The sequence below is a fragment of the Camponotus vicinus genome, unplaced genomic scaffold (genome assembly GCF_025532165.1).
Source record: "Camponotus vicinus isolate PSW18456_S1 unplaced genomic scaffold, iyCamVici1.0 SCAF_4, whole genome shotgun sequence".
Lineage (NCBI taxonomy): Eukaryota > Metazoa > Arthropoda > Insecta > Hymenoptera > Formicidae > Camponotus > Camponotus vicinus.
Window position 1 is genome coordinate 14,778,995 of NW_028141976.1, and position 22,689 is coordinate 14,801,683.

Consider the following 22,689-nt stretch of genomic DNA (forward strand, 5'->3'; position numbering starts at 1 on the left):
AAATAATATTATAGAAAACAACGCTTCTTGAAAAAAATGTAAAACATTATATCTTTTTGCTTATTTGATCTATCAATTATATTCTGCATAATTTATATATAATTTCTTACCCATATGAGTCATGAAACATGCAGACCTAACAGGTGTAGATCCAGAATCAGAGACTGCATTCACATCAGCTCCATGTGATATAAGGCATTTTATAACTTCTAAATTTCCAGAAACTGCAGCACACCATAATGGGGTAACACAATGAACTGATCTATCGTCGGGTACTTCGTATTTTCCTCTCTGTTCGATATCCGCGTCGCATTTCTTTAAGAGATTATTGAGAGATACCTATTTTCATCTATACTTATAAGAGAAAAGAAATATCGATCCGTATTACGCGCGACGATCTACGGATATGCGTGCGTTGGAAACGCGAATACGGCGACTAACGTTAGCGCGCTCCGAACAGCGCTCGGCTCGCTCTTCTTCTCTCGCGAGCCACGGCACAATACACATCTGCTCCGGCAATTGTAACTCCAAAGACTTATACCTCAAATATACTTGGTTTATAGTGAAGATAGTGCGAAATACTTATTAAATTCTCCTGCCGCATAATCCCATATACAACAATATTGGCGACGAGGATGGGATGCGCTGGATGTGCACAATATTGACGAATTACTCCGAAATGCTGCCCGAAGTCGTGCGCGCCACGTACACCGCAAATAGGGTGAGAACCTTCTAGAAGCTATACACGTGTGCCGGTTACTCTGATTCGGAAATGGCACAACCGCCGGCTCGTGAGGAGAGGCCAGCGATTCCCGGCTCCTTCGCAATCGAGGCTTTCGACCCATCAATCACTACATGGAAGCGATGGGTACAGCGCCTGCAGGGCGCATTCCTGATTTTCGGCATAAAAGATGACGCAAGAGTGCCTTATCTTTTACACTATGTGGGAGCCTCGGCGTTTGATGTCCTGTGCGACAGGCTGGATCCTGCTGATCCCTTCGTTCAACCTTACGACACGCTGGTGCTGAAACTTGAAGAATTCTACGCGCCAACACCGCTAGAAATAGCGGAAAACTACAGTTTTCACCAACGGAAACAATGCGAGGGAGAGTCAGTTCAACAATTCGTGACAGCTCTCCATAAATTAAGCATCCACTGTAAATTCGGAGACTACTTAAAGACAGCTCTTCGCAATCAATTCGTCTTCGGATTATTGAACAAAAAGGCGCAGGCTCGTTTACTGGAGAGGAAGGACTTGGACTTCGACGATGCAGTAAAAACTGCCGTCACAATGGAGCTATCTGAGAAGAGTTCGATGCAGATGAAGGATGCCGGACCGTCCTCGACAAGTCTGGACCTATTGAAGGCGGGAAAAAAACCTCCTAAGAAAAATTCTTCAGACAAGCGTTCCAAGGGCGATAAGTATAATAAGAACAATTATAACAATCATCAGTCTAATCTAAATTCAAAAATTCATTCGAAAAATAATAATAGTAATGTAAAGTGTTATCGTTGCGGTAAAGCACATTTAGCTAATAAGTGTTCTCTAAGCAGGGACGTACGTTGTCACAGCTGTGGGAAGCAGGGGCATCTAAATACGGTTTGCTTTTCGAAGGGCTCTGCAAATCAATTACAAGAAATCCTGAGTTTAGAGCACGTAAATCACCGAGACAAATTCCTCGTTACGCTCCTGGTTAACGATAAACCGATGAAATTTGAGGTCGACAGCGGTGCTGCTGTCACGGTCATAAGTACACACGACGTCAACAAAGTCTTTCCAGGTGCGACCATACGCAATACACAGTTACAATTAATTTCGTATTGCGGCCATATTTTGCGAAGTAAAGGTTTCATAACAGTTAATGTCAAATATAAAAATAAATTTAAACAGCTTAACTTGTATATAGTCGGTAGTTCTAGAAAACCGTTACTTGGTAGGGAATGGATTAGGCAGTTATCCGACGGATCTGAATTCTTAGTTTCAAGTGCGACAATTGATAATATTTCAATGCATGTTCCTAATAGCAAACTACAAGCTATTACTGAAAAATACAATAAGACGCGACCCTCAGAATATACAGCAATAAAAGGAGTTCAAGCTAAAATTTCGCTGAAATCGGACGCAGTACCGGTGTTTGTAAGAACGCGCCCCGTGCCTTTCAAATTACTATCTCTCGTGGAACAGGAATTAGACAAATTAGAGAACGCGGGAATAATCGAGAAAGTCACGACATCTAAATGGGCTATCCCCATAGTTCCGATATTGAAAAAGAACGGTAACGTTCGAATATGCGGAGATTACAAAGTTACATTAAATTCTCAATTATTAGTCGATGACCACCCGTTTCCTACAATAGACGAATTATTCTCAAAACTTGCTAATGGAAAGAAATTTTCGAAATTAGACTTAGAACAGGCATATCTACAATTAGAAATCGCGCCGGAAGACCGCGAATTGCTAACAATCAGTACATGTAAAGGATTGTATAAAGTAAACAGATTGATGTACGGCATTGCGTCCGGACCGACCATATGGCAAAGAGAGATAGAAAATATCTTACAAGGTATTCCGGGCGTAGCGATTTTCTTTGACGATATAGTGATTACGGGAGAAACTAATATAATACATTTAACTAGATTAGAAGAAGTATTAGAAAGGCTAAATCGTTACAACGTACGTTTAAATGTTGATAAATCAACTTTCTTTTCGGATAGAGTTAACTATTGCGGATATGTTATAGATAAAAACGGTATTCATAAAGAAGAGCAGAAAATTGAGGCAATTCGACAAATGCCGCGACCGACAAACATTTCGGAAGTCCGAGCTTTCACGGGCATGATCAATTACTACGGGCGTTTTATACAAAATCTAAGTTCAATTCTATTTCCACTCAATAAGCTATTACGTAAAGATACTCCATTTATTTGGTCAAAAGAATGCGAGGCAGCTTTTTGTAGCGCGAAAGAATCTTTTACGAGTAAACAGGTTTTAGTATACTTCGATTCTAGATTACCACTTGTATTAGCAACGGACGCTAGTTCGTATGGGGTAGGCGCTGTCCTTTCCCATCGTTTTCCAAACGGAACAGAACGGGTTATCCAATACGCGTCACAAACACTCTCAGAAACTCAGCGAAAGTATTCGCAAATAGATAAGGAAGCATACGCAATTATTTTCGGAATAAAAAAATTTGTTCAATACTTATACGGAAAAAAATTTACTCTGGTTACAGACCATCGTCCGCTAATTCAAATATTTTCACCTACTGCGAGTTTACCAATATACACGGCAATGCGCATGCAACATTACGCGATATTTTTACAAGAATTTAATTATGAAATACAATACCGGAAATCGGAAAAGCATGCAAACGCGGACTGCCTATCAAGACTTCCCGTTCCAACCCAAGAAGCCACCGTCGACGTAATCAACGCATTCCAAGTCGAAACCATAAATACGCTTCCGATTACAGCGGCCTAAATTGCTAGAGAAACAATCAAAGATACAGAACTAAAAGAGTTATTACAGACACTACAAACAGGAATTCAGATCAATAAGATAAAACGTTTTAATGTAGAACAAACATAATTTAGCTTACAGAACAGCGTCATTATGCGAGGACACAAAGTCATTATTCCGAAAGCGTTGCGTGCTAAAATTTTAAAGGAACTACACTCAGGCCATTTCGGAGTGGTGAAAATGAAAAGCTTAGCCCGCGGCTACTGTTGGTGGCAGGGGATCGATAAAGATATCGAGACTCTAGCCAAAAACTGTGCAAATTGCAATACACACAAAAACAATCCGCCTAAAGTAGAAGTACATAATAATGGCCTGAGGTACACATAATGTCAGATATTACTACTACGTCAACAATTGAAAAATGTAAACAAATTTTCGCTGCATATAGTCTGCCACAAGTCATTGTAACAGACAATGGAAGAACGTTTACCTCGCATGATTTTCAATTATTCTTGAAACAAAACGGCATTAGACACAAATTAACGTCCCCATATAACCCAGCGACAAACGGCCAAGCCGAACGCTTCGTACAAACCTTAAAACAATCATTGAAACGCATGAATTGTAATCCTAGAAACGTCAACGTTGCCTTAAATCAATTATTACTGCAATATAGATCAATGTCACACGCGTTCACAAACAAATCTCCAGCAGAGATGTTTCTAGGAAGAAAACTTTATACTAGACTAGATTTAATTCGTCCTATAGAGGAAAATAAAGCGAATAAAAATACAACAGGAAATTTGTTCGAAAACGACGAAAGAGTAGCTTGCCGAAATTACTCAGGGCGAGAAAAATGGAAATTCGGTAAAATTATCGAAAAGTTAGGAAAATTACATTACAAAATTAAACTAGATGATGATCGTTCCTGGACTAGACATGTTAATCAAATACGTCGTATTGGGGAAAACACTCCCATAGTAAATAATGCTCAAAATGATAATTTTTATTGGAGCGTACCAGAAACAGATGAAGAAGACCAGAACAATGATCCACCAGCAGAGAATATACAACCTCCGAACGAAATACAAATAGATGCCCCCGCTCCCCAACAAGCTGAACAACGCCAAGAAGCTGAACCGATTCAGCAAACACCGCGACGCTCTATTAGACCAAAAAAAAGGCCGAGATACTTGGCTGAATTTATAGCAAAATAGTTACATATAGATATATATCATCGTATACACATATTATATTCTAAAGACTGTTAGTATTATTTTCAGTAGTATATTAGTAGTATTATTTTTTTTATAAGAGAGGGTGTTGAGAGATACCTATTTTCATCTATACTTATAAGAGAAAAGAAATATCGATCCGTATTACGCGCGACGATCTACGGATATGCGCGCGTTGGAAACGCGAATACGGCGACTAACGTTAGCGCGCTCCGAACAGCGCTCGGCTCGCTCTTCTTCTCTCGCGAGCCACAGCACAATACACATCTGCTCCGGCAATTGTAACTCCAAAGACTTATACCTCAAATATACTTGGTTTATAGTGAAGATAGTGCGAAATACTTATTAAATTCTCCTGCCGCATAATCCCATATACAACAGAGATATTCGACAATCTCTACATGTCCTCTTTTGCAGGCAATGAACAATGGAGCACAGCCATCTTTAATGTGAGATACAATCATTTTTCGTACTTCTCTTTTGTATTTCTCTAAACGATTTCTCAAAGCGTAAGTCAATTGCGCTCCTGGTGCCACATATTTACATTCGTGTATAAGATCGCAGAATAATTGATCCATGGAAAAGTTCCAACGATAATTATTATTAATTGTCCACTTATTATACATTGTCCACTTTTCAAAACGACGTTTCAGACGTTGTGGTGTTTCTTCCGACTCATAAAACTGAAAAGAATTTTACTTCTAGAAATATTTATTTATAAAAATTCTCTGAAATACATTGTGAAAAAGCAATTGGAATATTGTAGTAACAAGCTGAGAGAAGAATGCTTAATAAAATAACAAAATATTGAATATCAACTTCAATTTCTTAAACAATATTAACGCTATTTTATAAAAACAATAAATACATTCTTGTATATATGTTATAAAAAAATTATTATATCAAAACGAGTGACAAATTATCCTACATATTATACATGGAAGTGCATTTGACACATCACACATACACGTATAATCCTTTACTCTTTCAAGATGGTATCTTGATACAAAATACATATATACAGGGTGATTCAAAATAACCCCTGTGTCCCTGAAATGACATATTCTTGAATCAATTCTAAGACGATTTTTCCTTCGGCAAAATTTCGTCCGAAGCTTAGTTTTTGAATTATTAAAGGAAGTAGTTAACGTATGACGGGTCGAATACAAGAGGCAGGCAAGGGTGGCGCGATTCACCGTCAGACGCGGGAGCTTACGCGGGGCGCCTGCTACGATCAGCTGATCGCTATACACATACAGACACACATGCGAACACATACATTCTCTCTCTGTCTGCTGTCTGTCTGTCTGTCTCTCTCTCTCTCTCTCTCTCTCTCTCTCTCATTCGCTCACTCACCTGTAAATTTTTTTTTTTTTTTTTTTTACGAGAGAGGGGAAAATGCATTTTATGCATACCCACCGGTCGATCCAGTGAGTTATGTGGGACTCGAGTACCAAGTCGAATTACCAACTCGGTACTCCCTACCCACTAAAAACCCCTCTCTTTTCACGAATTTCCTTTAACACACTGTCCCTCTGACTTCCCGAGATCTGTTTTCACATAACGTCAAAAAATAGTTATTATTACCTTGTTCGATGACTTTTGATGTATTACTGTAATTGCTTGAAGGAGAAATGAATTTTCCGATAGATCGTACGTTCTCAAATTTAACGTAGATATCACGTTGCAAAAGACAAGAAATCCACACTAAATTATTAACTGAAAGTTTTTCTTCTTTCATGAACTGTATTCTTTTATTAAACTTTAACGTAATCACATTTATTTACTCACTCGATGAGACGAGAAATTTACTAATGACTCTGCACTAATCACTATTAATCACTGTCAAATAATAATTGTTGGCGATTAAAAATCACTCGATGAAAGAAACACGCGCGGACACGTTACTACACGACGCGACGACGCGACAATGCGACGATAATTACGACTCGGCGACTGCAAGCAATTTTTTGTCATGGTAGGTTGCGGTAGGTTAAGGTACTACTGGCGCTATCGAACGCGATCATGTGTTCGATTGAAGAATGCGGTAAACATAATAAACATTTAACATGTTAATATTATTATTATGTTAAATGTTTATTATGTTTACCGCATTCTTCAATCGAACACATGATCGCATTCGATAGCGCCAGTAGTACCTTAACCTACCGCAACCTACTATGACAAAAAACTGCTTGCAGTCGCCGAGTCGTAATTATCGTCGCATTGTCGCGTCGTCGCGTCGTGTAGTAACGTGTCCGCGCGTGTTTCTTTCATCGAGTGATTTTTAATCGCCAACAATTATTATTCGACAGTGATTAATAGTGATTAGTGATAGAGTCATTAGTAAATTTCTCGTCTCATCGAGTGAGTAAATAAATGTGATTACGTTAAAGTTTAATAAAAGAATACAGTTCATGAAAGAAGAAAAACTTTCAGTTAATAATTTAGTGTGGATTTCTTGTCTTTTGCAACGTGATATCTACCTTAAATTTGAGAACGTACGATCTATCGGAAAATTCATTTCTCCTTCAAGCAATTACAGCAATACATCAAAAGTCATCGAACAAGGTAATAATAACTATTTTTTGACGTTATGTGAAAACAGATCTCGGGAAGTCAGAGGGACAGTGTGTTAAAGGAAATTCGTGAAAAGAGAGGGGTTTTTAGTGGGTAGGGAGTACCGAGTTGGTAATTCGACTTGGTACTCGAGGCCCACATAACTCACTGGATCGACCGGTGGGTATGCATAAAATGCATTTTCCCCTCTCTCGTAAAAAAAAAAAAAAAATTTACAGGTGAGTGAGAGAATGAGAGAGAGAGAGACAGACAGACAGACAGACAGAGAGTGAATATATGTGTTCGCATGTGTGTCTGTATGTGTATAGCGATCAGCTGATCGCAGCAGGCGCCCCGCGTAAGCTCCCGCGTCTGACGGTGAATCGCGCCACCCTTGCCTGCCTCTTGTATTCGACCCATCATACGTTAACTACTTCCTTTAATAATTCAAAAACTAAGCTTCGGACGAAATTTTGCCGAAGGAAAAATCGTCTTAGAATTGATTCAGGAATATGTAATTTCAGGGACACAGGGGTTATTTTGAATCACCCTGTATAGAAAAAATAAAACCCACAGTCGCATCAGTTTTTCTCCCGAAACATATGTATATATCTGCAAGATTTAAGAAATATTCAAAGAAGCTACACACTTGTAAATGTTGAGTCTCTAACACACATAATAGCCATGCATTTCTGTTAATATGTATGTATGTATGTGTGTGTATATATGTAGCGAGTAAAGTATAACCTTCAATGTTACGTCAAATCAAGATCAATAGGAATTCGCGAATCTCTTGTAACGCAAAAGGCAACAAGCGACGCGATCCTAGAACTTACCCGTGACATGAATAATAATTTGCGAGCGCATTTAACAATTGTTGCAGCTATGAAAGACTAGAACCAGCAGACTGAACCAGACCTGATTAGAGCCACCAAACTACCAAACACTGCCAAACACCAAACTGTGCAGATTGTGCGATTGTGCTGAAAAAGTTACACGTTATCAGAAAGAAGATTGAGAGGTGTCGTGGCCCGCTTTTATTTATTTTTTTTTTATTATGCAAAAGGCAAGGCATTGGCTCATGGGCCATACAGCGCATGTGTTACAAACTTCCTCATCGACACTAGATACTAAAATTGTACTATAGAATGTACATTATTTATACATATAAATATCACTACACATTATACATATTATAAAAATCATTTATACATATAAATAAATAAGTAAATAAATACATAACAAGATAAGACAAAATAACATAGGAATTATTACTAGAAAACATTCCAGGCTTTGAACTATATTAATAAAAACATCTTAAAATAAAATAAAAATAAAATTAAAAATAAAATTAAATTAAAGATAAATTAAATTAACTTAAAATTAATAAATTACGTTAAAATAAATTACATTAAAAATATTGATGTAAGAAAGCATCTATACGTTACTAGTAAAAATACTAAGTAGTAGGATTTTTAAATTAAGATTAAACGTTTAAAATAATGTATATTGTATATTATTATATTTTAGAATTAAAATTATATAAAGATTAATGTTAAACTAGGCTATTATCATTACGGGTTTACTAGGGATTAGACAAATAGGTCGTACTATTAAATAAAATGGAATAAACAAATTAAACAATGGGCCGACAGGATGAAAATAAAAATAAAAATAAAAGTTTATGATAATTATTAGTTAGAATAGCAGTGGCTAATTAATTGACTCTAAGAAAAGAAAGAAAATGTATTACAAATAGAAGATCTGAAAATAAAAAGGCATGCTGATTAAACTAACTCTCTTTACCATAAATATCAGGATACTACATACTCTTAATATCTTATTTTGTGAGAAATGAATAAAGTTATCTTTTAAATATTACAGTCAATTATTTTTAGAAAATCATCCAGTGCCCTCACAATATTTGAATCTTGGAGATTTATTAGTAGAGACCTGACTGGAATCGGAAGAGTATTGACAGATTTAAGTATGTTTTTAAGAAATTGAAACCTTTGAATTTGAAAACGAGAACATTCCCAAAAGATGTGATCGAGAGTTTCCGGAGAGCCACATTCAGAACATTTTCCTGAAGGAACAATGTTAAACCTAGCTAGACTAAATTTAAGAGAGGTATGTCCGCATCTCATTCTATTAATCGAGACTATAGATTTACGAGATATGTCGTAAAATTGAAACCATGGGAATCTCGTGGGAGTGAAGCAATTTTCTATATACCAAGTGGCCCTGTTTTCTCCCGATAATTTACACCACTCAAAAAAGCGTTCGAATTGATTATGTTTCCAACTAGCTGAGAAATCTCTATTCGAAGTACATACTTGATAATCCATGCCTGATCTAGAAGCCTCTTTGGCAAGGGAATCGGCCCTCTCATTACCCGTTATTCCACAGTGACTAGGGATCCAAATAAGCTTTATCCTTCCTCCTCTTTTAACAAATTTATTAATGCTATCTCTAATTTTATTAATCAGGTGAGATGTATTATTCTTAAGATTGATATTTTTTAAGGCTTGTAATACAGATTTTGAATCCGAAAAAATGGTTATGTCGTTCATTTGATGCTTAGTTACATAAGAAATGGTCTCTAAAATAGCCATGGCTTCTAAAGAGAAAATTGAAGCGTGTCTTGTGGATCTGAATCTCAAATTTACTGATTGATCAATAGAAGTGATTGCAAAGCCCGTGAATTCTAAATTTATTGTTTTGGATCCATCTGTGAAAAAACATTGTGTTTAAAATTTCTAACTGAAATATTTCTTTAAATAATATTTCATTAAAGGGCGATTCTTTATCAAAGTTGACTCCTGAAGAAAGGTCGATTTCAGGCATAAATATAATAGACTCGAAAGGATTTACATAGCAGAGAGGTCGAGCATTACTTTCTATTAAATGGGAAATCGAGGACAAATAAATATAAGTGTTAACAATAATGGAAGGTCTAATCTTAAGAATAAAGATTGGATCGTCTATAATTCTATGCATTTCTTCCATAGTATGAAGAATTAGGTGGTTAGATTGAGAGAGGACTCTAGTCATCCAATTTCTACATAAATATTCCCTCCTGAATTCCATTGTAGGCTCCTTAGCTTCCATATAAACAAAATTAGATGGAGAAGACATTCTCAAACCTAAAGCAAGTTTCAATGCTTTCAATTGAATGCGTTCCAGTTTTAAATATTGAGATTTGGTGAGATTATCAAATATGAAGCATCCATATTCAATTCTAGACCTAATTAGAGTCCTATAGAGGATTATCATTAGACGGGGATCCGCTCCCCACCAAGTACCCATACAGCACAGGTAGATCCTGAGTACATACGCAGTATATCACAAACGTAGATTGTGTATATCCCATTAATATTCGAGATACGTACTATAATATTTTGGGAATGTACGGAGAATGTTCCTATGTCTGCCTTAGAAACCTACTCAGTATATACTGAGAATATTTCTTGGTATATTATAAGTATATTAATAAAATATTTTGAGTATATTATCAGTGTCTACTAAAAATATCTCTTGGTATATTATCAGTATATTTGTAGAATATTATAAGTATATTCCTAATAAATTATATATGGATATATAAAGGATATATAGAGGATATAGTTGGAATATACATATAGGTGTAAAATAGATTCTTCATGTAAAAAATAAATAAAAATGTGAAATTGTTTGTTTTATAAATAAAGCTTTAGATAAAAAATGTTATTTCACACTTTTTATTTATTTTTTATGAAGTATCTACTTTTTGACAGAAAAAATTTCTCATTTTTATATTGCACATATATTTAATATGCTAAATTTGTTATATTTTATAATATTTATTTAATATATTGTTATATATATTATTTTTATATATATTTTATATATATATTATTTTATATATATTTTATACAGGGTGACCCATTTTAACTTAGGCAGCCAAATAACTCGAAAAATAAGCAAGATAGAGAAAAATGTTTTAGACAAAAGTTGTATGGTTTCGAGGGGGCCATAAGATGGTATCATTGGTTTGACCTTGAAGAGTCATTTGAAGGTCACGTGAAGGTCACTTCAATTTTTTTAAATGGAATACCCTATATATTTTTGTACATTCTTGTAGCTTATTTCGAGAGCTTTCCAAAACACTATAATTAAGTACCTTTCCGTTAAGTACTTTTTGAGTTATGATGCTTGAAATAATTTCTTAATTTTACATAAACCGTAAAATATCTTGTAAAATATTCATTTTTCGATTATCTTACCTTAATACTTTTATGTACAAAATAATGAGAGGAATCGATTGGTGTAAAGAAAACACAGTTGTTTTTGAGAAAAAATATGTAATTGTTAATTGCAAATTACATATTTTTTCTCAAAAACAACTATGTGTTTTCTTTACACCAATCGATTCCTCTCATTATTTTGTACATAAAAGAATTAAGGTAAGATAATCGAAAAATGAATATCTTGCTAGATATTTTATGGTTTATGTAAAATTAAGAAATGATTTCAAGCCTCATAACTCGGAAAGTACTTAATGAAAACTATTTAATTATAGTGTTTTGGAAAGCTCTCGAGATAAACTACAAGAATATGTAATGAGAAAATGTAGGTTCCATTTAAGAAATTGAAGGTGACCTTCACGTGACCTTCAAATGACTCTTCAAGGTCAAACCAATGGTGCCATCTTATGGCCCCCAAAGAAACAAACAACTTTTGTGCGATAATTTTTTCTCTGTCATGCTTTGCCAACGAGATAATTGGGATTATAGATTAAAATGACTCACCGTGTATATATATATTATTTATATATTAATATGTTGTTATATATATTCTCTGCATATTTATAGTAACAAAAAACATGCGATAAATTACATATTGTACGTAGAGCACGTATCGTACATGAGCAAACGAAGTTATATTAACAAGAAAAAATAAACTTAAGAACTTAGAAACATTACTTTGATATCAAAATATTACTTCAAACTTAATACTTAAGTAATAATATTAGGAACTTCCAATATATCACATGTAACAGTATTTCGAATATCACTTTTTTCTTTTGTAGCACGTTCTTTTGCATGTGCTAACCATATTTTTATGGGTGTTGATATTTCGTCATCTGTTGCATCTGCATGAGAGTTTCTTATCACACCTGTGAAACATATTAATTTTTATACATTAGTAATTTGTAAATATCATTTTCAAAATTTGTTTAAATTTGAATCGATTACAAATGTAAGAATAAGTTTGTTTTGATATCAATATATCAGTATAAATAAAATTACTTAAAATATCAATATTTCTGTAAAAAAATATTTCTTTACTTAATTCAATAAGTAAATTGCTATAGATATGTTTATAAATTTTTATTTTTATTTGTATACCAAATTATGCCATTAAATAATTCAAAATTGCAATTCTGAATTTATTGTACTTACACATAATTACTTTACATAATTGTAAGTTTGAGAAGATATTTTTCTTCTTTGCTCCGTACCAGCTATATTTCATTGCCAATTGGTTTGTAAAAATCTGCCTCATAAGTCGAATGCACGAAGTTTTCGTATCTTGGCACATAATTCGGGCCAATTGTTTAATCTGAAATATAATTACATTATTATCAGTTGGATGTTTTACCTGTCATTTATTGATTGATCTTTTACTTTAAAAAGCTTTTTAATGATGCTATAATGAAGACATACTTTGATGAAAAGTCGAATCTTGAGAAATGCAATAGAAAATTATTAGGAAGAAAAACTTTATATATACAAATAAGCTTTTAGATAAGAAAAGATTAATATGTTAGTCTTAAAATAATATGCGATTTTAGAATATTTGTAATAAAATTATCTTGCACTAATATTTATCGATTGATATTATATATTACTTTTTTAACGTTGCAAACGTTTACATTATATTATCTCATTATTTTAATATTGAATTGTTTTAATGTTGAATTTATTTTAACTTATTGAATTTATTGAATTACAATTATTTTCATTTATTTTATTTTACTTAGAACATCAAAGCATAGACTTAAAGAAATAGACTGCGCATTCCTATACAAAAGACTGTCTTAAACATTAGAAAGAAAGAGCGATAGCGGTCAGATTTCTTTCTCTCTCGCACAATTGAAGGAGAGAAAGAGATCCGACCGCTATCGCTCTCTTTGTAATGTTTAAGACAGTCTTTTGTATAAGGATGCGCAGTCTATGGTCCATATTCTGAATCCTCTTTTATCGATAAAAGTGCCTCTAAAAGTGGCTTACAGCCAATCAGAAGGCTTATAAGCCACTTTTAAAGGCACTTTTATCAATAAAAGAGGATTCAGAATATGAACCTATGTCTTTAAGTCCATACATCAAAGCTATATAATTGAAATTATTCTATATTTAAAATTAATTTATATAAAAACAGAAGTATAACTTACCATATGTTTTCTATAAGTTGAATTGTTGTTTAACTTTGTTTCGATTATTTCGAGTTCATTTTCATTTTTTATTGGTAGATTTTGGAAAATGTCTTCTTTTTCTTCTGAATCCACAGTACTAACTAATAGTTTCTGTGATATTGACTTTTGATGTCCTTGGATTATATTCATTTTTATCTCTAAACTTATCAATTTTCTGATAACAAATCGGCGAAAATTTTCAGTTACTGTAAATTAATAAAAATGTGGTTCTGCTTATAAAAATATATATAAAATGTTAATTTTACACAATTATAAAATTCACGATAATTAACGAAGAAAATGTGACTATACTAAACAATATTACACAAAAATGAATATTACAGATCAAAAGTATATTATAAAGTATATTATACATTCAAATAAAAAAAATATAAGTTAATAATATACCTAAATCATCATCAATGTTTAAATCGGTAATTTGTTGCTCGCTTCTGGTTGACCAGTTTTCTAATGGTTGAAATGCTCCTGATTGTGATTCTGATTGTAATTCTGAAAAATAAAAGAATTTATTCTACTAATATTAAGAAAAGAAAGAAATTTTACAACATCAAGATAATTAATAAGTGTAATTCATATTGAATAAATTTTTGAATCTATCAGAAATTTCTAAACAAAAACTATACACCAATCAACATTATTATAAAAAGCTGATTTGTATTGAATATATGTAACTATTATTTCTTTATATTTATTCTGTAAACGTAAGAACTAAACCGATAAGATATTTTTTGTCGATGATTTTCACAAAAGTAAAAATAATGAAATTGGTCATCAAATTCTTATGCATTCTAAAAAAAAGTTTATATTTTGCTTAGTTTATAAAAAAGGATTAGGAAAAGTGTTACATAAAAGATATATTTAATATGATCATTGTAAAAAGATTTTAATGATTTTTATCACTATTCAAGTCGTTATATATCATCTTCGAAACGAAATGAAAAAACAAATGAGACTATTTGTTTTCGTTAAAATGAGTTGAAGAGTCCTCCGATCGTGCGCTATTACGTAGGATATATTACGATTTTAGAAATTGTAATACAATTGTATCAATTTATGTAGATTTATTTTCTGCTGCGGGGTGCAACAACATTTATCCTCGAGTACTACAGGTAGTACACGTTTTATTTGTTTTATATGTTATATTATTCTAATCATTGTGAAAAATATTAATGTATTTATAAACCTTGTACAATATTCTTCAAAGTATGCACATCTAATGTTGATTTACCAAAACTCATACATTGCTGTAATTCTGAAAAAAAAATTTAATAATTTGACATCAGCTTATCTATTTTCATTATTTTATTTATTCATTATTATTTTATATATTCACTATCATTATTATTGCATTATTTTTTGATAATAATTTCCAATTTTTGTTAATTTATTTTTATTTCTTCTCTCTTTACTCTTTCCACTTTCATTATAATTTTACATTTCTGTATTTTCTTTAAAAAGGATTATACTTACGAAAATCTTTGTTTGTCATTTTCTTAGAGTACTGCTCGGTATCTTCCATTTCAAACATATTTTTATTTATTTCAACTTGTTTCTTTACACAAGAGACATTCGCATTTTCTATAAATTAATTTTTTAGTTTATTATATACTAAACTACTCATTTTTAATATCTATTATTGCTATATCATTATATTTTTACCTTTTCGCATAACTTTTCTTATTTCGCTATGAGTAGTTATTTGTTTCTCCGGAATTTTTGGAATATTTTTGAGTAATTCATCCATTTCAGATAATTCATCCAATTCATCACTACTATTCGATGAGTCACTCTTTGCTTTAGCAGCTCTGATTTTTCGTGTCTCTTTTAAATATTTTTCTGTTTCAGTGCAAGAATTTATATTTGATAAATCTTCGGCATCCTTTAATTTTTTCCTTGCCTTTTCATAGGAAGCTAAAAAAGAAAAACAATATTATATTATTCTAATCAATCTATTAACGTTTCCGACTAGACTCGATAAACTGTTAGTAAATTCGATAAATTGAAAATTATATCTCTTCGTATACATCTTGAATCTTTATAAGTTTCTTTAGACCATTGAAAATAACTCTGTTTATTAATATACATATAATATTTTAAGGTAAAAGTGTTATAATATAATATATAATAATATATAGCAACATTAAAAAAAATATTTATTTATACTTGAAATTACTATCACTTCTATTTATAAAAAGTGGAGAAAATAAGTTAAAACAAATAAATAAATAAAATATTACTTACAAAATGTCCCGAATATTCTTTTGATTGGGTGTTCCAACCATGTAGATTTCGGTAATTCCATTAGTTTAACTGCTTTTTCATATCTTTTATTATTTGTATAATGTGGCCAAAAAGCATATTTAAAATCTGCACTTAACCAAATATTTGGAATAACTTGGAGCCCATCTTCAAATTCAACGACTGAATACAATTTTTTTTCAGCCATCCTGATATCATATCAATAAACATATTATATTTCAATATGTAATAGTGGAAAAACTGCAAATGTATTATTTCCACAAGGTAATTTTACGTATTTCGTTATCACAGTTTCTAATGGCCACGATTTTAAATGTGACAATAAGTGTACACAATATATTCCAAGCAAAGAAGATGGACAAGGAACGTCAAATAGATCCTTTTTTTCCAAAAATTCATATCCTATAATCATAGGAATGTTTCGTTTTTTACAGTGCGCCACATTTTCGATACATACAATAGTACCATCGCTTAAGCCACAACAATTATTTGCTAATGTTCCAGCTTTGAATGTGATTCCATTATATTTAATAACTTTGTATTGCGGATTATTGCAATCAAATGTGAGTGGACCATCATAATGAAATGCTACACTGAGGGAAAAATTTTTTTAAATCAAATAAATCTGTTTTCTTGAAACTTTTGCATTAAATGGAAGGAATTGTTTATTTCATTTAAGCAAAAGCATTTAATTTTAATTAAATATGCATGTTATATTAAGTACATTATATTTATTTATATATTTTTTATATTTAAATACTATTTTCATAAAATATATACTATAATTTATTAAATTAATTATATTATTTTTTAAAATTAAAAAATTTAAAATTTTTGGGAATAAAAAATTGCATTTTAATAAATATTTTGTAAAATTAAAATATAAAAATATTTAATTAAAAATTATATTTTTTTAAGCATATATATTTTACAATAAGTAAATGTACAAGTTCAAGAAAAAAATGTTTTTTTTATTTAATATGTCGTTTATTATATAAAAATATATAAGATTTATATAAAAATTATTTTGGCTTCCGGTTCCGGAGAGTGTGTGAGTGACAGGTGTGAGAGTGTGCGGTCAGAGAATTGTAAGAAAGTAGCGGTCAGAGTGAGAGGAGTATCTGAGAGTGTGGCGTGGGCTGCAAGGGAGAAAGAGAAGAGTGGCGAGGAAGGAAGCGGAGGAAAGGGGAGTGGAGGCTAAAGAGAAAATACAGAAGGAAAGAGGCAGTGAGGTTAGGAGGTAGGGTGGCACGTGGAGACGGGGGTGTAGGAAACGGGTGCAGAGAGTAGAAGGCAGGTGCAGAGTCACTAGGAAAGACACTAGGGAAGGCGCTGACGGCGGGGACAGTTCGCTTAGGCCATAGAGTCTGTAAGAGGCAAGGTAGGATAGCGGAAGATAGTTCTAGGTAGTGATAGATTTTGAATAGTGAAGAACGGAAAAGAGATGTAGGATGACGGTAGAGAGGGAAAATTAAAAGAGGGTGAGGAGAAAAGATTGGGAGGGGAAGAGGGAAGGAGAAAAGTAGGAAGGCCAAAGAAGATAGAGGAGCTGGGCAAGGAAAGGAGAGGTAGTACAGGATGTATTGAGGACTTCCTAAAGAGGAAAAGAGAGGGGGTAGGAGATGAGGAAAAGAAGGAGGATGAGTGGACGTTAAGGAGGAGTAGAAGGTCGGAGAGGTTGCGGGAAGAGGGGATGTGGTTGGAGAAGGAGGAAATAGGTAAAATGATAAATGAGATGGGGGAAAAAATGATGGAGAAATTTTGTGAGGAGTTTAGGAATTTAAGGTTAGAGATATTGGAAAGGGATAAGGAGTGGAGAGAGGAAAAGAAGGAGATAGGGTTAAAGATGGAGACCATGGAAAGAAAAATAAAAGAGCTAGAAACCAGATTGGGGGAAAGGGAGAAAGAAGCAGAGGGAGTGGGGGTGGGGAGTATAGGAGGTTGCATAGGCCTGGATGAAGCGACAGTAGATAAGATGAAAGGAATAGGTAGGAAGATAGAACTAAAGGAAAGAGAGGAAAGGAGGAACAACATAGTGATTCGTAGATTGGAGGGGGGAACAGGAGAGCCAGAAGTGAGGGTGAAGAAAGTGTTTGAGGCCATAGGGGCGGAGGTAAAGATTGAGTGGATTAGGAGGATTAGGGGGAAAGAGGGGGGGAAGGGGAAATGGTGGTGGTAAGGCTAGGAAGCAGGGAGCAGAAGAGACAGGTGATGGAGAAAAAGAAGGAGCTAAAGGGGAAAAAGATCAGAATAGATGACGATCTAACGTGGGCTGAGAGGAGGATGAAATGGAGAATTGGGGAAATAGCGGAGGAAGAAAGGAAAAAAGGCAATAAGGTATGGACAGGGTACGGAAAAATCAGAATCAATGAGTGTTGGTGGAGATGGGATGAAGAGGAGGGGAGACTTAGGAACTGGAAGGGGGAATTAAGGGGAGAAGAAATGGATAAGGGGAAAGGAGAGGTAGTGAATGAGGAGCTGAAGATGTTAGAATAGATTATGTGGGGGAGAATAGAGACGAAGGGGGAAGAAAAACGAAGAGGAAAGAGAGGGAAAAGGATAGGAGTGAGGGCGAAAGAAAAGGAGAGGGAGGGAAGAAAGGGGATAGAGGAAGAGAGGGGTGGAAAGTAGGCTTCTGGAATGTAGCGGGGGTAAAGAATAAGGAGGAAAGGTTTTGGAAAGAAATTAAGAGATGGGAGATTGTAGTAATGGTGGAAACTTGAGTTGATGGGAAAGGCTGGGACAGGGTAAAGCGGATGTTACCAAAGGGTTATAGGTGGGAGAGACAATTAGCGAAGAAAAAGAGTAAAAAAGGAAGACCGATGGGGGGGATAATTATTGGAGTAAAAGAGGAGGGGGGAGTAGTCTCGGTTATTGAAGTAGAGGAAAAAGAGGAAGGGGTGTTGGCAGTAGAAGTATGGGTGGGCGAAGAAAGATGGAGGATAGTAGGAGTGTATGTGAAGGGAGATATGAAGGAAAAACTAGAAGCGTTGGAGGGATGGCTAGAGGAGCAGAAGGAAAGCAAATGGACATTAATAGGGGGTGACTTTAACGCGAGGACGGGGAAGTTGGGAGGATGTGTAGAGGAGGGCGAGGAGGAAGGAAGAGTAAGAAAATCAAAAGATGGAAAGGTTAATGAAGAAGGAAGGAAATTGATAGGGGGACTAGAAAAAAGGGGATGGGGAATACTGAACGGAATGGTGGAAGGGGACGAAGAGGGGGAATTTACATATACCGGGGGAAGAGGAGAATCAGTGATTGATTATGTGGTAGGGGAGGAAAAGGTAAGGAAAAGGGTGGTCAGGATGGAAGTAGGGGATAGCGTGGAGTCGGATCATCATCCAGTGGTAGTATCTTTAGGAGGAAAAGGAGAAAGGGCAAAGGGGAGAGGGTGGGAAAATAAAGAAAGAAGGGGGGGAGATGGACAACAGGAGGAGGGGAAAAAATAAGAGAGGAGATAGACTGGGAATTAATGAGTGATAAGGGAGTTGATGAAGAGCTGGAAATAAAAATAGGGAAGATAGGAGAGAAATTGAAGGAGGGGGAAAGAGAAAGTGGGAGGAGGAAAAGGGTAGGATGGTGGGATGAAGAATGTGAGGATAAAAGGAGAGAAGTGAGGAGAACATTAAGAGAGTGGAGGAAAAGGGGGGGAGGGGGAAAGGTATAGGAAGGAGAGAGCAGAATACAAGTTGTTATGTAAAAGGAAAAGAGAGGAGGAAAACGAGAGATGGATTAAAGAGGCGCAGAAGGTAGGGACGGAAGGGGAGGTATGGGGGATAGTTAATAAGGAGAGGAAAAGGAGAAAAGGGGTAAATGAGGGGATAGAAGGGAAAGAATGAAGAGAGTACTTTATGAAGTTGTTCGGAGGGGTAGAAAGTAGGGTGTTAAGAGGAGGGAAGGGAGGAAGGGCAGAGGATGGAGAAGAGGATCTGAGGAGAAGAGAGATAAGGTATGTTTTGGAGAAGTTGAAAAAGGGGAAGGCGGCGGGGGCGGACGGGGTGCCAAATGAGGTATGGAAGTGTGGGGGCGAAAGGATAGATGAATGGATCTGGGGCTTCTGTAACAGGGTTTGGAGGGGAGAAGGGTGGCCGGAGCAGTGGAAGGATGGAATAATTGTTCCTTTAGTGAAAAAGGGGGCAGGAGAGAAGGTAGAGGACTAAGGAGGGGTAACGTTGATGCCAACGCTATACAAAATATATGTGGGGGTGTTAACGGAGAGGTTGAAGGAGGAGATGGAGGAAAAAGACATGGTACCTCAGAATCAGACAGGTTTCAGGAAGGGGATGGGAGTAATAGACAATATTTATGTTTTAAATTTTCTGGTGAATAGGCAGCTAAAGCGGAAAGGTGGAATGGTGGTGGCGACGTTTGTGGATCTAAAGGCGGCGTTTGACTCAGTGGACAGGGAAGTGTTGGTGGATGCAATGAGGGGAAGAGGGGTTAGGGAAGGATTAAGGATTAGGATAGAAGAGGTATATAGGGAGACAAGGAGTAGAGTGAGGGTAGGAGAGAAACTAGGAGAGAATTTTTGGACAGCAAGAGGAGTGAGGCAGGGATGTCCAATGAGTCCGTATTTATTCAACCTAGTTTTAGCGGATGTGGAGGAGGTGTTGAGAAGGGGTGGATGGGGAGGGGTGAAATTAGGAGAGGAAAAAATTTATTGCTTGGCATATGCGGATGACATGGTGCTGTTGTCAGAAAATGAAGAGGGGATGGCACACATGTTAGGGAAATTAGAGGGGTATATGGATAGGAAAAGGTTAGAGGTAAATGTGGGGAAAACGAAAGTTATGAGGTTTAGAAAAGGAGGAGGGAGGAGGAAGACGGCAAAGTGGAGATGGAAGGGGAAAGAAATAGAGGAGGTGAAGGAATTCACATATTTAGGATATAAGATGCAAAGGAACGGAGGACAGGAGGCGCATGTGAAAGACAGGATAAGGAAGGCAGGGGCAGTGATAAGACAGGTGTGGGGGATAGGTAAAAGGAGGTTTACGGGAGATTGGAAAAGAAGAATTTGGCTGTGTGAAAGGTTGGTAGGAACGGTAATGGAGTTTGGTGCAAAAATATGGGGGTGGAGGGAATGGAAAGAGGTGGAGGCAATGCAGGAAAGATGGATCAGGTGGACGTTAGGGGTAGACTGGTGCACACCGGGGTATATGGTAAGGGAGGAAACCGGGGAAGGAGAAGTTTAGGATAGGGACGGAGAAAAGGGCAGTAGGATTTGAAAAGAAGCTGGAAGAAGGGAGAGGTGGAGGCTTAGCGAGGAGATGCTTTGAGGAAGTGAAGAGGAAGATAAGAGAGGGAGGGGAAATGACAGGGTGGGAAGAGGAGAGGAGAAAATTTTTTGAGGACAGGGGGAAAGGAGTGAAAGAGATGGAGGAGAAAAGAGGAAGGGGAGAAGAGGTATATGATGGATGGGAGCAGAGGGATAGAGAGATGCAAAAGGAGGAAAGATGGGAAAGGATTAGAGATTCAAGGTACAATAGATGGTATGGGGAGGTGAAAGAGGAGGGAATACCGGCATATTTGGAAAAGGGATGGGGGGAGAGTAGATGGAGGAGGGTGATAAGATTTAGGCTGAATAATGAGATGAGAGGAGCGAGATACTGGGAAACAGAAGAAAGGAGGAAGTGTAGGCGATGTGGGGGGGGGGGTGAGGAGACATGGGAACATGTACTGGGAGAATGTAGAGGAGAAGGAAAAGAGGGGAATTGGTGGGAAAGAATGGAAGAGATTTTGGGTCAGGAAGGGGATGGGGAATGGTGGATGAGGAGGATAGAGAGTGAAAGAGAGATGGAAAAGGGGGAGCAGGGAGGAGAGGTGGAAGGAGAGGGTATGGTGAATGGAGGGGAGTGTGTGGAATGAAGGAGAATATGTGGAGTATGTGGGACCGGAAGTCGAAAGTTAGGGATAGATCTCTCTCTCTTAGATAGGTTAGATAGGGTAGTTTGTAAGTTAGAATGTAAGGCAGACATAAGCCGAGGATAGTAATAAGTTAGTAGTAAGCAAAGCGAGCGGTTGTAGGATAAGCGCTGTCTTCCCTGCGCGGTGAAGTACAGCATAGGCGTTAGGTTTCCGCTGTACGATTTACGGTGTATTTTTAGTTTTATTTTAGTTTATTTTTATTTTTATTTTTATTTTTACCATATTTCTTTATCTCTATTTACACCTTGATATTTTGTATTATATTGTATTCATTTTATTTTTGTTTTTATCTTATATTTTTATTTTTGTATTCTCTTTTGGTTTAGTTGGATTTGCATGATTCTGTATTTATTCTGTGAAAAGGTTGTAAGAGGTTCGGGTACGCTCCTCGGAAAAGCGCCTTCAATCCCCAAGGGGACGAATAAAAATATCTAATCTAATCTAATCTATAAAAAAATTATTTTATATTAATTTTAAAAAATATATGTATTTCAATTAAATATGTGTTTTTTAAATAATTAAAAATATTTGTTTTTGATTGTATATATAATCATTTTTTAATATATAAAATTTTACATATAAGTAAATATTTTTACTAACGTAAAAAATACATATTTAGTTAAAATATATATTTTAAGATTTGTGTAATACTAACAATAACATCATATACTCTTTCGTGAACATAATTTTCTTACACAAATTAAATATTAAAAGAAAAAAACCACTTTGTGTGTATGTGTGTTTCTTAATATATATTTATTTTAAAATACATA

General features: G+C 35.2%; 2 protein-coding genes across 2 annotated transcripts; both read right to left on the bottom strand.

The window, feature by feature from the left end:
* Window positions 1-12,251: 12,251 nt before the first annotated feature.
* On the bottom strand, window positions 12,252-14,272 carry LOC145970643 (uncharacterized). The gene is made up of 4 exons (XM_083097514.1): window positions 14,120-14,272; window positions 13,691-13,917; window positions 12,699-12,858; window positions 12,252-12,412 (listed from the first exon to the last, which is right to left on the bottom strand). The coding sequence occupies exons 2-4, from the start codon at window positions 13,859-13,861 to the stop codon at window positions 12,252-12,254; spliced, it is 492 nt and encodes a 163-aa protein (XP_082953640.1). The 5' UTR covers window positions 13,862-13,917; window positions 14,120-14,272.
* LOC145970644 (uncharacterized) lies at window positions 14,018-16,567 on the bottom strand. Its single transcript, XM_083097516.1, has 6 exons — window positions 15,974-16,567; window positions 15,392-15,643; window positions 15,203-15,310; window positions 14,916-14,984; window positions 14,120-14,221; window positions 14,018-14,022 (listed from the first exon to the last, which is right to left on the bottom strand). The coding sequence occupies exons 1-6, from the start codon at window positions 16,176-16,178 to the stop codon at window positions 14,018-14,020; spliced, it is 741 nt and encodes a 246-aa protein (XP_082953642.1). The 5' UTR covers window positions 16,179-16,567.
* Window positions 16,568-22,689: the final 6,122 nt, after the last annotated feature.